Source organism: Crocuta crocuta, unplaced genomic scaffold (genome assembly GCF_008692635.1).
Source record: "Crocuta crocuta isolate KB4526 unplaced genomic scaffold, BGI_CrCroc_1.0 scaffold72, whole genome shotgun sequence".
Lineage (NCBI taxonomy): Eukaryota > Metazoa > Chordata > Mammalia > Carnivora > Hyaenidae > Crocuta > Crocuta crocuta.
Window position 1 is genome coordinate 4,069,055 of NW_027529427.1, and position 11,102 is coordinate 4,080,156.

The 11,102-nt window shown below is 48.8% G+C and overlaps 1 protein-coding gene across 1 annotated transcript; it reads right to left on the reverse strand.

Annotated features, from left to right (window-relative positions):
- Nucleotides 1-4,774: 4,774 nt before the first annotated feature.
- On the reverse strand, nt 4,775-6,279 carry KCNA1 (potassium voltage-gated channel subfamily A member 1). Its single transcript, XM_077758984.1, has one exon. It carries the CDS (start codon nt 6,277-6,279, stop codon nt 4,792-4,794), a length of 1,488 nt encoding a protein of 495 aa, XP_077615110.1. The 3' UTR covers nt 4,775-4,791.
- Nucleotides 6,280-11,102: the final 4,823 nt, after the last annotated feature.

The window sequence follows — 11,102 nt, forward strand, 5'->3', positions numbered from 1 at the left end:
ATCAGCAGGGCCTTACCCCTTATGTACACACTGGACTTCCCGAGGAAGCCCATGGTCATTTTGCCTGAGCAAAGAGACTGGCGTCAAATCCCAAGACTTCTGAGCTTTACACTTATACCCTGAATGAATTCGCACAGTGACCCAAGGTAATGGAACAGTTTTGGTTAACAACTCAGCTCCTGTCCACTTCTTTACAAAAAAATTGGTAAGTAACGTACATTCTTCTGAGTTTTACCTGAGTCATGCTGAACATGTTCGCATATACCCTGAAATTCCGTGATATAAATACGAGTATTAATACACCGCATGGTGGATGAGAGGCCACCTCCTGAGATTGCAATTCTACTTGGACTGTGTCTGGTTTAAAAACTTGCATTTGTTTATTCGTTTTCTTGAAATGAACAGAAACGTCGTAAGACTTCATCCTTTCTTGACAAAATGGGAAGATAAAATGGCTGTTTGGCAGTTTATATTCTTTCTAACAATTCTATACCATGGATGGTTACCACCCACCAATTCTCACCACTCCTAGGGATGAGTTGTCCCTGGAAGAAAATGGGGAATTGCCTTCTTTTAGTGTGCTCTTTCTCCTTCTTGTTCAAGGCAATCTACCAAACAAGGAATTCAATTGTAAAACTGTTTAAAACCATGTGTTTTGAGGTCTCCTATACTAAAAGGGAGGGTTAGGAAACTACTTTTATGGACTCTTCAGATGTTAACTAATTTGAAAAAACCCTACACAACATGAAGAAGGCCCTTTATGGACTAAACTAAATTTCTACTTAAAGAGATCTGCTCACTTACCATTTATATGTTTATCTGTGTTTTAATTCTCAAGTGAGTCAAGAATATGATGTCGCCTGTGCTTTGGTTCCACCCTAGTGGAATCTAAACCTGTGTACAATTTTAGAGAAATGACTTTCTGTCAGCCATATTCCAGAAGAATATGCCATTGGTTCATTTGATTTTGCTAGGCTAACTCACTCATGCACTCCCAGTGAACTGCTTTAACTGGTACTCTATTCTCCAGGGGGAGCGAGGGAGGGCTGTACACAGATGGGGAAGAGGAGATGCAGAAACAAAAAGCTTTCCTGGCTACAATCTGTCTTCTCTAAATCTGAGGACAGAGGAAATTAATGTCTTTGGTCTCTCGAATTCAGATCACTTGAGGTGAGTTAACCACTTCAGAGATGCTGGAATGGCTAACAGCTCTGGTGTGACTCAACCCTTCCACTTGCCACCCTATTGAACTAGGGCCCCCAAAACACTGGAAAAGCTGAGCTATGGCTATCAGCATGTCAGAAAGTCTCTCCTTCTGGAGAAAACAAGTATTCAGGACATGAGCCATTAAAGCTCAAGATCGAGGAAGGGGATTGAAAGGTAAAAAGCCCACTAAAATAAATATAAGTAAGTAAACCAAAAGATAGTCATCCCTTAATAGGCAGTTTTGTTAAGTGCACCTTCAGGTCTACAAAAACATTTCAGCACATTACAGTGCGAGGGGTAAGAGCTTTGTCAAATTTCGCATGCCTATGCTACACAGATAATCCCTGTACTCCATTCCTACTAACTTGGTTGCAGTGAGCTACAGATGGATAAGCAGCATTCACTTCCCCCCATATCACCCAAATTCATAACAACTCATCCCCGATCCCAGGCTGACAGGCTCATGCATGCAGCCCTTTTTCCTGTAACACATGCAGAAGAACCCCAGTCCAGAGAATCTATGAGAGGTATACCAGGTAGCCAAAGCCAGTCTGATCAGTCTTGGTCCCATTTTCTCATCTTCTGACCCATCCATCCCACAGTACTGAGTGGATTATTGCTGTTGACAGAGTGCAGCGTTTCAGTTCTGTGTGTCCTAGACCTCAAAGTTTAAATAAAAGATCAAGATATCCCCAGAAATTTTGGGGAAGTTGGCTTTGTTTTCCCAAACTGGAGATTTTTAAGCAGGTAGAAGAGGAATAGCCAGGATGCGTCAAGGTTCAAAAGAGAAGGAAACATCACAGGGGAGGGTTTAAAGCCCTGTGGTCAGATGCTGTGCAGTCCTCGGTCCCTTGTCTTCCATGATGTTACGTCAGTCTTACAGATTCTCAAAAGCCGCACAGGAAAATAAAATATCCATGTTCTTTCTTTCAACTGAGTCAGCCAGCCTGGGTGTTACTCTAGCTTCTTGCTTTATTGCCTCCCTGCCAGTTCTAGGACAAGGTGGGGGAAGGGATAGAAGTAACGGAGGATTTCCAGAAGAAGCAGGGCAGGAATGTAAGGTGGGCAGCAGCAGGCAGCCACATGCTAAGTGCAGAATGAAGATTCCCCACCTCGGTGTCTTTAAAAAGGCTGTGAGTGCCTCTCCATTGGTGGACAGCTGCTGGGTCCCAGAGGCCTATGTTATGTGGCTCTCTTTCAGCTAGACTGAAGGTCCCCAGCATTCTCTGGGCTGGGTGTCTGGGGCAGCAGAAGTTAGATGCTCAGCCTGTGAAGGGACTGCCAGGTAGGAAGAGCATAGGCGCATCATAGAAAATATCTGAAGGGAGTGGGCCAGGAGGGAAGGCCCAGGAAAGGTTATTATGAACGGAGTGTTCCCACATCCACAATGATGCCTAAAACGAACAGACCATTGAGATTTGCAGAGTGCTGTTGCTAACAGAGGAGAAATACAGAACGTTTCAAGGAACACTACACTGGACCTGAGGAAGCCTTCCACATCCAGAGTGGCCCTCGACAGGAAACAGATTCTCAAAAACTTGATATTGGCTTCTGGTGGAGAAGAGGGAGAAAAGAGATTCCTGGTTCACGTCCAGTGTGATGATGGGCCGCAGGTCCCAGTTTACATCCCAGATCAGGTTGTCAAGGGGATCAAGTCCAATGGATGGCCAGGGAGACAGCACCTTCCTGGATCTCTACTCCTCGGGTGCAGGATGGTGTGGTCTTCTCACAGTGGTGAAGTGAGACAGGGAGGGTGGGAAAACCAAAAGCAAAATATCTGTGCCTCAACCCTTCCTCCCTTTTGTTACATAACTTCTCAGCTGTATTAATGGAGGCACTTTCTGCAGTTCACTGTGGGTACAGGATAAAGGCACTAAGCAACTATTAAATCAATTGGTTGAGTTTCTTCAGGGAGCTTCAAGGGGAGGGCTGAAGTCTCTACAGACTTCAAATCATGACTGCAAAAAGAAATCAGCTCTGCTTTGGATGCATACAAGAGATAAACATGTTCATTTACATCCTAAGAATGCACCAAAAAACATGCAGTATTGCACCTTTTTTTGTTTGTTTGTCTGTTTGTTTGTTTTGCTTGTGTTTATTTTCAGCTAGAAAGAATACTTGTTCTTAGGTGTTGCTATATATACCTTGATGACTTATTTAGTTTTCCACATAGCTTCCCTTTAAGGGATGGGCATATTGGTCCTCTCTCTGCCTACACCTGCACAGAAGCCTGACATTTCCCTGAGCAAAGGCAGGAAAATCAACTGAGTGGCCCCCACCCCCCACCCCCCATTGTTTTCTTTTGGGCCCTTCATCCCATAAACTTGTAATTTTTATAATTTAAAAATTTTTTTACTGAAACCATGCATTAATTAATTCAAGGTACACCTTAATCAAATAGGCCATAATGCTGAATAAGAGAACATGCTTTGAGCTCCAGAAAGTTATTGTTCCCACCTGACTAACATATGCACTTAAATACAGTACTTTATTTACTAATAAAATAGTTAATAAATGAAGGAGTGCACTTTTGGTGAATGCAAATGAAAAAGGATCTATTTTTAGAAGAGTTGATTCCAACGTAAGCTTATCCCCTATTGTCTGAGTTAGCGTTCTTGGCATGCGATTATAAAATAAATATGATCGGATTCAAACATGCTTACATTTAGTTCCATTTGTGCTCTCTTACAATAAGGAGGCTAAGGTTTTACATCCAGTTCTGGAGGCCAGGGTCAGGGTGCAGGACTGGTGAGAAAAGACCTGTGTTTGGCTCACCTGCAGTTGAGAATTTAGCAGCACTGCAGACGAATCAGGTAATTTACTTCAGTTTTCTTTTTTCTTAGAGAATAGTTTGGATGAGCATGGGAAATGAGGCAGAGGGAAAATCCTTACAGACCAGGACCAGTATCAGATGTAGAAGGTGCTTTTTGAACCAGTCTTAAGTAATTTTGTGTGTGTGTGCGCGTGTGTGTGCGTGTGTGTGCGTGTGTGTGTGTGTGTGCACGTGTGGTGTCTTCACCTTGTAATATACAGTTCGGATGATCAAAACAAATACAACATTTGTTCATTGCCCCTTTTGGCTGGTATATCATGTTACATATAATACCTCAGATGCATTGTCTTAAATGTGCTATGCAGTTTGCAAAAGTTTTATAATGGAGTCCCATGCAAATTTAACTTTTATATTTCTAAGTGATCATCTGGTTTTTAGTTAAAAGAAAAAAGTTAGAGAAGCCAAAGGATTAAAAATGTTTCGGTATGGGGAAACATATGAATCTTATTTTACCTAGACTAGCTCATGGACTTAATTGTTTTAAACCAGTTTTAGAAAATACACTTTCTTTTCCCATTTTTTTAATAAAATGAAAATAGTTTCTTTTTGCATGAATCTTGAAAGCTTCTGGTTCATCATCCCCCAAATCCGCAATGCAACAATGCATTGACAGTTAAACAGAGCATTCAAAGGCTATTTAGTAAAGTATCTACAAACAGTGACGTGGGTCACTAGGGTTTTTGTTCTTTTTTTTTTTTTTTAAGTCTTTCAAGCTGCTAAGTGGGGCTTTTTTAGTTTGTTTGCTTGGCTTTTTAAACATCGGTCAATAGCTTGCTCTTATTAACGCAGTTTTGGTTAGCTGTGGTGCAATTGCCAGTTCTGATATTGGCCTGTCTATAATGGGTTATGCTATTATTCATATCCTCTTCGATCTCCATGTACTCAGATTTGCTGATAGTAGAGGAACTGCGCCGACTGAGGTCACTGTCAGAGGCTAAATTAGGGGAGCTAACGTGGAGCAACTGAGCCTGCTCTTCCCCCTCAGTTTCTCGGTGGTAGAAATAGTTGAAATTGGACACAATGACAGGTACGGGCAGGGCAATTGTCAGCACACCAGCGATGGCACACAAGGAGCCCACGATCTTGCCTCCAATTGTCACAGGGTACATGTCACCGTATCCTACAGTGGTCATGGACACCACCGCCCACCAGAAAGCATCGGGGATACTGGAGAAGTGCGACTCAGCTTCTTCCGCCTCGGCAAAGTACACTGCACTAGAAAATAGTATGACCCCAATGAAGAGGAAAAAGATAAGCAGCCCTAGCTCTCTCATACTAGCTTTGAGGGTCTGGCCCAGGATCTGGAGGCCCTTGGAGTGGCGGGAGAGTTTGAAGATTCTAAAAACCCTTACCAACCGGATGACCCTGAGGATGGCCAGCGAAGTGGCCTGCTCGCCCTTCTGATTTCCCTCCTGCTCGGCTATCTCGGTGCCTAGGGTGATGAAATAAGGGATGATGGCCACAATGTCGATGAAGTTCATGATGTTTTTGAAGAAGTCTGTCTTGCTGGGGCAGGCGAAGAAGCGCACCACCAGCTCAAAGGAGAACCAGATGATGCACAGGGTTTCCACGATGAAAAAGGGGTCCGTGAAGATGTTGGAATTGTAGATCACCGTAGTGTTGTCGATGCGGTGCACGGTGCCCGTGAAGTCCTTGTCGTCCTTCAGCTCGGGTAGAGTCTCTAGGCAAAAGATGACGATGGAGATGAGAATGACCATGACGGAAACGATGGCGATGACCCGGGCGGGTCCTGAGCTCTCAGGGTACTCGAAGAGCAGCCACACCTGGCGCTGGTACTCCTTCTCGGGCAGGGGGCGCTCCTCCTCTTTGATGAAGCCCTCGTCCTCCCGGAACTTCTCCATGGCCTCCTCGCCCAGCTCATAAAACTTGATCTCCTCGGAGAACATGTCCAGGGGCACGTTGACCGGCCTCCGCAGACGGCCCCCGGACTGGTAGTAGTAGAGGATGGCGTCGAAGCTCGGCCGGTTGCGGTCGAAGAAGTACTCGTTCCGCAGGGGGTCGAAGTAGCGCATGCGTTTCTTGGGGTTGCCCAGCAGTGTGTTGGGGAACTGCGCCAGGGTCTTGAGCTGCGTTTCGAAGCGCAGCCCGGAGATGTTGATCACCACGCGCTCGCAGCACTCGTGGTCGTCATGCTCGGCCGGCCGGGGGTAGCTGCCATCCTGGGGGTGGCCCGGGGCGGCCGAGGCCTCGTCCACGTTCTCTCCGGACATCACCGTCATGGTGGAAGTGGGGCACAGGGGTGAGAGACCAGGAGAGGGCCAGGGGTGGGAAGCAGCGGGAGAGGAGGGGTGGGGGGGACCCAAGCGCCCCCCCCACCGGAGTGCGCGGCTCCCCCCACGCTCAAGGGGAGGGGCTTCAAAACCAGCAGGTGGAGAGATCTGTGACTTCCCTTCTCGTTACCTTCCCCTCCACCCTGCCTTTTACTCAGTGTGGAATCCCCCTCGCCTGCAGCCGGGGGTGCAGCTTTTTGCCGAGGGGTGGGGTGGGGAGGGTTGGTATTTCTTCCTGCTCGGAAGCGCCTTAACGCAGTGCCGTTCTAGCGGACCGGGCCGTCCATTCGAGGGTCACCCTGGCCTCCCCTCCCCTCGGCGACCCTCCAAAAAACCGGGTGCAGAGCCAGCTCAGCAGATCCCCTCGCCTGCCATCCCCTCTGCTTCTCCTCGGCTCTCCCCCCTCCTACCCCTCTTCGCCTGCCGCCTTCTAAGCTCCCACCGGGGCGATCGATGGACGCTGCAGAGAAATAGAAAGTGATACGGGGGTAGAAAATCAGAAGCGTTCAGATGGGACGGACCTACAGACACCGAAGAGCACAGACCTCTAGCTTGTTTAGAAAGCACTGGACTTTTGCTAGGGTTAGCACATACACACAGACAGACACACGCAGACACCCGGAAATCCAAGTTTGGGCTCCTCCATCCCACTTTCCCCAATGCCCAACAACCGATCTGTTTACAACTTCGTTAAACTAAAGATCGGGAAAGCGCCGAGAGACGCTGGGGGAGCTCGAGGTCCGGGGCAGCATCCCCACACCCTTGGCTTCTCCCACCCCGTGCCCTACCCTCGCTGCTGCAGCCCCGGACTGGGGAGCCCCCTACCTGGCCGGCTGGCTTGGCGCAGGGGCGGTGCTGAGTCGGCGGAGAGCCGGAGTCGGAATGCGGCAGGTCGCCTTTGCAGTACCCGGGCGGGAGCAGCGGCCACGCCGCGGCAGCATCCGAGAGGCGCTTGGCAAAGGGGCCGCCCTCGCCCCTCGTCTTACGCCCCTTCAGCGGGACAGTCGATTGAGCGAGCCGCTTTGGCGGAAATGTCCGTTCCCTACCCCCATTCTCACCGGTTGCCAGCAACCCAAAGACGCCGTCCTCTCGCTGGTGCAGGGAGTTCCGGAGGATGCGGGGCGGAAAAGCAAAATGCCACCCTCTCCCGAGGCTCGGAAGCAAATGACGATAAACAGCACTCTCGCCCCCTCCTAACACTATGGGAGCCCTTGATTCGATCCCGAAGGAGGCGGGCGAACAAGAGCCTGGATCTACATGGCTCTCGGATCCCCTCCGCTTCCCGCACCCCGGCGTGGACCTCGCCGAGGCTCCTCGGCGCGCGTGGAGCTGTTAGGAGCTCCAAGCCGGGCAGGGTGCGTGCAGCCGCGGGTCCGCTCGGTCCATTTCTGGGCGCTGCAAGATCAGCAGAAACCTGAGAAAGCGCCTGGAATGCGGAGCGGTGATTGGCCCACTCGGGCGTGGGTTGGGGAGGGCGGGGGAGGGCAGGAGCGAGGAGGTAGATGGAAAATATGAGGGGGTGGCTTGGCAGAGGGGGGTTGTCATTCAGTTCCCACCGTTGCCGGCACAGCTTTTACTCCTCCTGCCAGAAAAGCCGACCACCAATTCTACTTGCCTTATGGTGCACAGCTCGGCACATGCACGCTCCCTGGCCGCGACCTTCCCCGGGAATTGCACATTAGAAATGGTCAGGTCCGACGCAATGCAGGCGGCGGTGTTCCTGGCAAAACTCCTCGGATGGGCTTGCGTTTGTGCAGTCCCACGGTAATCTGCTCCCGCCGCCATGCTCTGCGTGCCATCCCGCCCCTCCCGCAGGGGTCTCTCTGCAGGGGTGACCCAGCTTGCCTCCGCCTGACGGTGTGAGATGCGGACCTCGGGGAGAGCTCTGCAGTCGAGGCTCACTGGCTGGGTTTGTTCTATGTGGTGTTACTGCGAGGCGGTGGAGCTACTAAGAGTCTGTCCCTCCTTGACCTACGATGGGAGTTGAAGATGGGGTTGAAGTTTTCTTACGATCAGATTATTTTGACATACGGAGAATGCGATTTGTGGAAAACCAAAGGCTTAGTGGGTTTGTGGGGTTGTCTGCCAACTTGGTGCTAATTGGGCCGAATCTGAGAAGCAAGTTGCCTGCCCACCTCCCACCTATGTCCCTCCTCCCGCAGCCACTTTTCTCGGCCTGGTGCCTCCACAAAGCCACTTGCAAGGCTTGCAACTTCTTCGGGAAAGGGTCTGCACCGAAGTCCGGGACAGCGCTAGCCGGGGGCGTGCGCCGTGCACTCTGAGTGCCGCGACAGCAGCGCCCCCAGACGCGCTACGCCTCGGCGCCCGCTGCGCGCGAGAAGGCAGCCCGCAGCTCTGGTACTTAACAGCTACGGAGTCTCCAGGGAGGACGCAAGAACCCGGAGTCGCGGCTGATTGGCTCCCCCGGTGCTTTGGGACCACCCTTCCACCACCGCGGATGGCGTTGCCTCGCGCCTACACCAGCCACCACTTTAATCAAAGCCAATGATTGTATCCTCCCCACTCCATTGTGGCTAGTGGAAAGCAGGGGCCTGTGCGGGGTTGCCCAGGCAGTGCATCGAGGCTGAGTACGGAACGAGTTAAACCCCTCCTCCAGATTCAGACTCTAGCGTTCCTTTCAGAAAAAGAAAAATATTTGTTCCCTCCTCTCCTCCTCCGGATTCATACCCTAGCTTTTCTTTTACGAACAATGAGTTCTCCTAAACTCCTCAAAAGCGTATTAAACACTGCCATTTCCCCACATTCCACGCGCAATATTCCTGTATCCTACTAACTCCACAGTTTCCTGACTTTCTGCACTACTGCTTTATTACAAGAAGGCAGGGAGGAAAGGAGGAAAGGAGGAAGGAAGGAAGGAAGGAAGGAAGGAAGAGAGTCTGGGAGGAAGGAGTTGTGTACTGAACTGTCAAGTCGCTTGTTTCTGCTGTTGCTGCTGCTGCTGTTATAGCCACATCATAGATAACCCTACTAGACCTGAAGAACATTTCCTGACCATGTCCCAGCAATACTGGGCTTCCCTACTCTGCTCTTGCACTTCCGTCTGCCTGTAACCCCCTTCCGACTTTTAAAGGCCTCCAAGACTGTCATCTCCCTAGCCTCAGGTGGATTGCACTTGCCTTGATTCAGCATTTGGAGATAGTCTTACTAGAAGAGATTTGCAGACCACATGGGATCTCAGGTTCCTAAATTCAGGGCTTTATGAGGAGGCATAATAAACTCCAGAGGTTTACACCAAGGAATTGGAAGAACGGTATTGAGCTAAGAACTCAACATTCTGGATGCAAGCCCACCAATGATAAGGGTCTAAAGATTTGTATTCACTCAAATATTTGTTCAGTCCCAGCTGTGTGTCAGTCTTGCTCAGCACTGCAGACATGGAAACTAAGATATGCATGGCGCCAGACCCCATGGAGCTCACATTTCTGATGGGAGAGACAGACAGTAAAAAAAAAAAAAAAAAAAAAAAAAAAACACTGCACATTATAATGTTAAGGTAAAGAAAATTAAGAAAAGGGTATATGGAGTGACAAATATATATAAGTCTGAATGGATAGAAAGGGCCTTTGCAGAAGTAACAGTTAAACAAAAAAATTCAAGGAGAGAATAGGGGCGCCTGGGTGGCTCAGTCAGTTAAGGGTCCAGCTTTGGCTCAGGTCATGATCTCGCAGTTCATGAGTTTGAGCCCTGTGTTGGGCTCTGTGCTGACAGATTCTGTGTTTCAGATTCTGTGTCTCCTTCTCTCTCTGCCCCTCCCCTGCTCCCACTTTGTCTCTCTCCCACAAAAATAAATAGTAAAAACTTAAAAAAAAAAAAGAAGAGAGAGGACAGGGAATTGGAAAAGCATAGATATAAGAGCAAATGCGAAGATCCCAAGGTAAGGACAAGTTAGCATATTTGGGAAACAAAGGAGCACCGGTGTGGCTAGAAAGAAGTAATCAAAGAAGGGTGTTGCAGAAGATAGGTCAGAAAGATTGGGAGGGACCAAATCATGTAGAGCCTCTTAGGCCACTGTAAGAAAATTTCATTTTTTTAATATAATTTGTTCCATGTAGTGATATAATATTATTTGCCATCTTAAAGATTATTCTGCCTACTGGAAACAAGGCATGAGGTTGGAGGTTATTAAGTAGTACATGCAATGTTGGCTTAGATAAGCAAGGTACTGGTAAGCTTGTGAGAAGTGGTTGGAATAGAATTACATTTTGAAAATAGAGATGGCAGGATTTGGGATGTGGGGGAAAGAAACATTTCAAGAACATCTCCTAGGTTTGTAGCCTTAGTAACTAGGTGGATGGTGATGTAATTTACTGGAGGAGTGGGTTGGACAGCTTCTCTCTCACCAGAATGTGAGCTACACAAAGCCTTGGACCTTGTGTGTCTTGGTTATTACTGTATTGGGCAGTAATAACCTCAGATTCAGTAAGCCGTTCCCCAAATTCTCTCCACCTTTCCATTCCTCTTGCCCTGATACCACTTGCCTTGCTTCAGCTGCTGCTGGAACAGGCAAATCTGCATGAGCAGCAGAGTTCTGCCTCCTAGGTTGATCACATTGCAATGATTTGGATTTCTCAAGACTGGAAGAAGGTCCAGGTGAGCAACAGCCATTTGGAGGCATTAACTCAATGGATCAGTGAGAGCTTGCCCAGTAGTGGATATGAGATTGGATGGAGCCTGTAGGTAAATCCCCTCTCTACATAGCCTAGTGACAGGCCTGCATCTCTTTGTGGCTCATTAAGCAGTTGCCAGCTTGG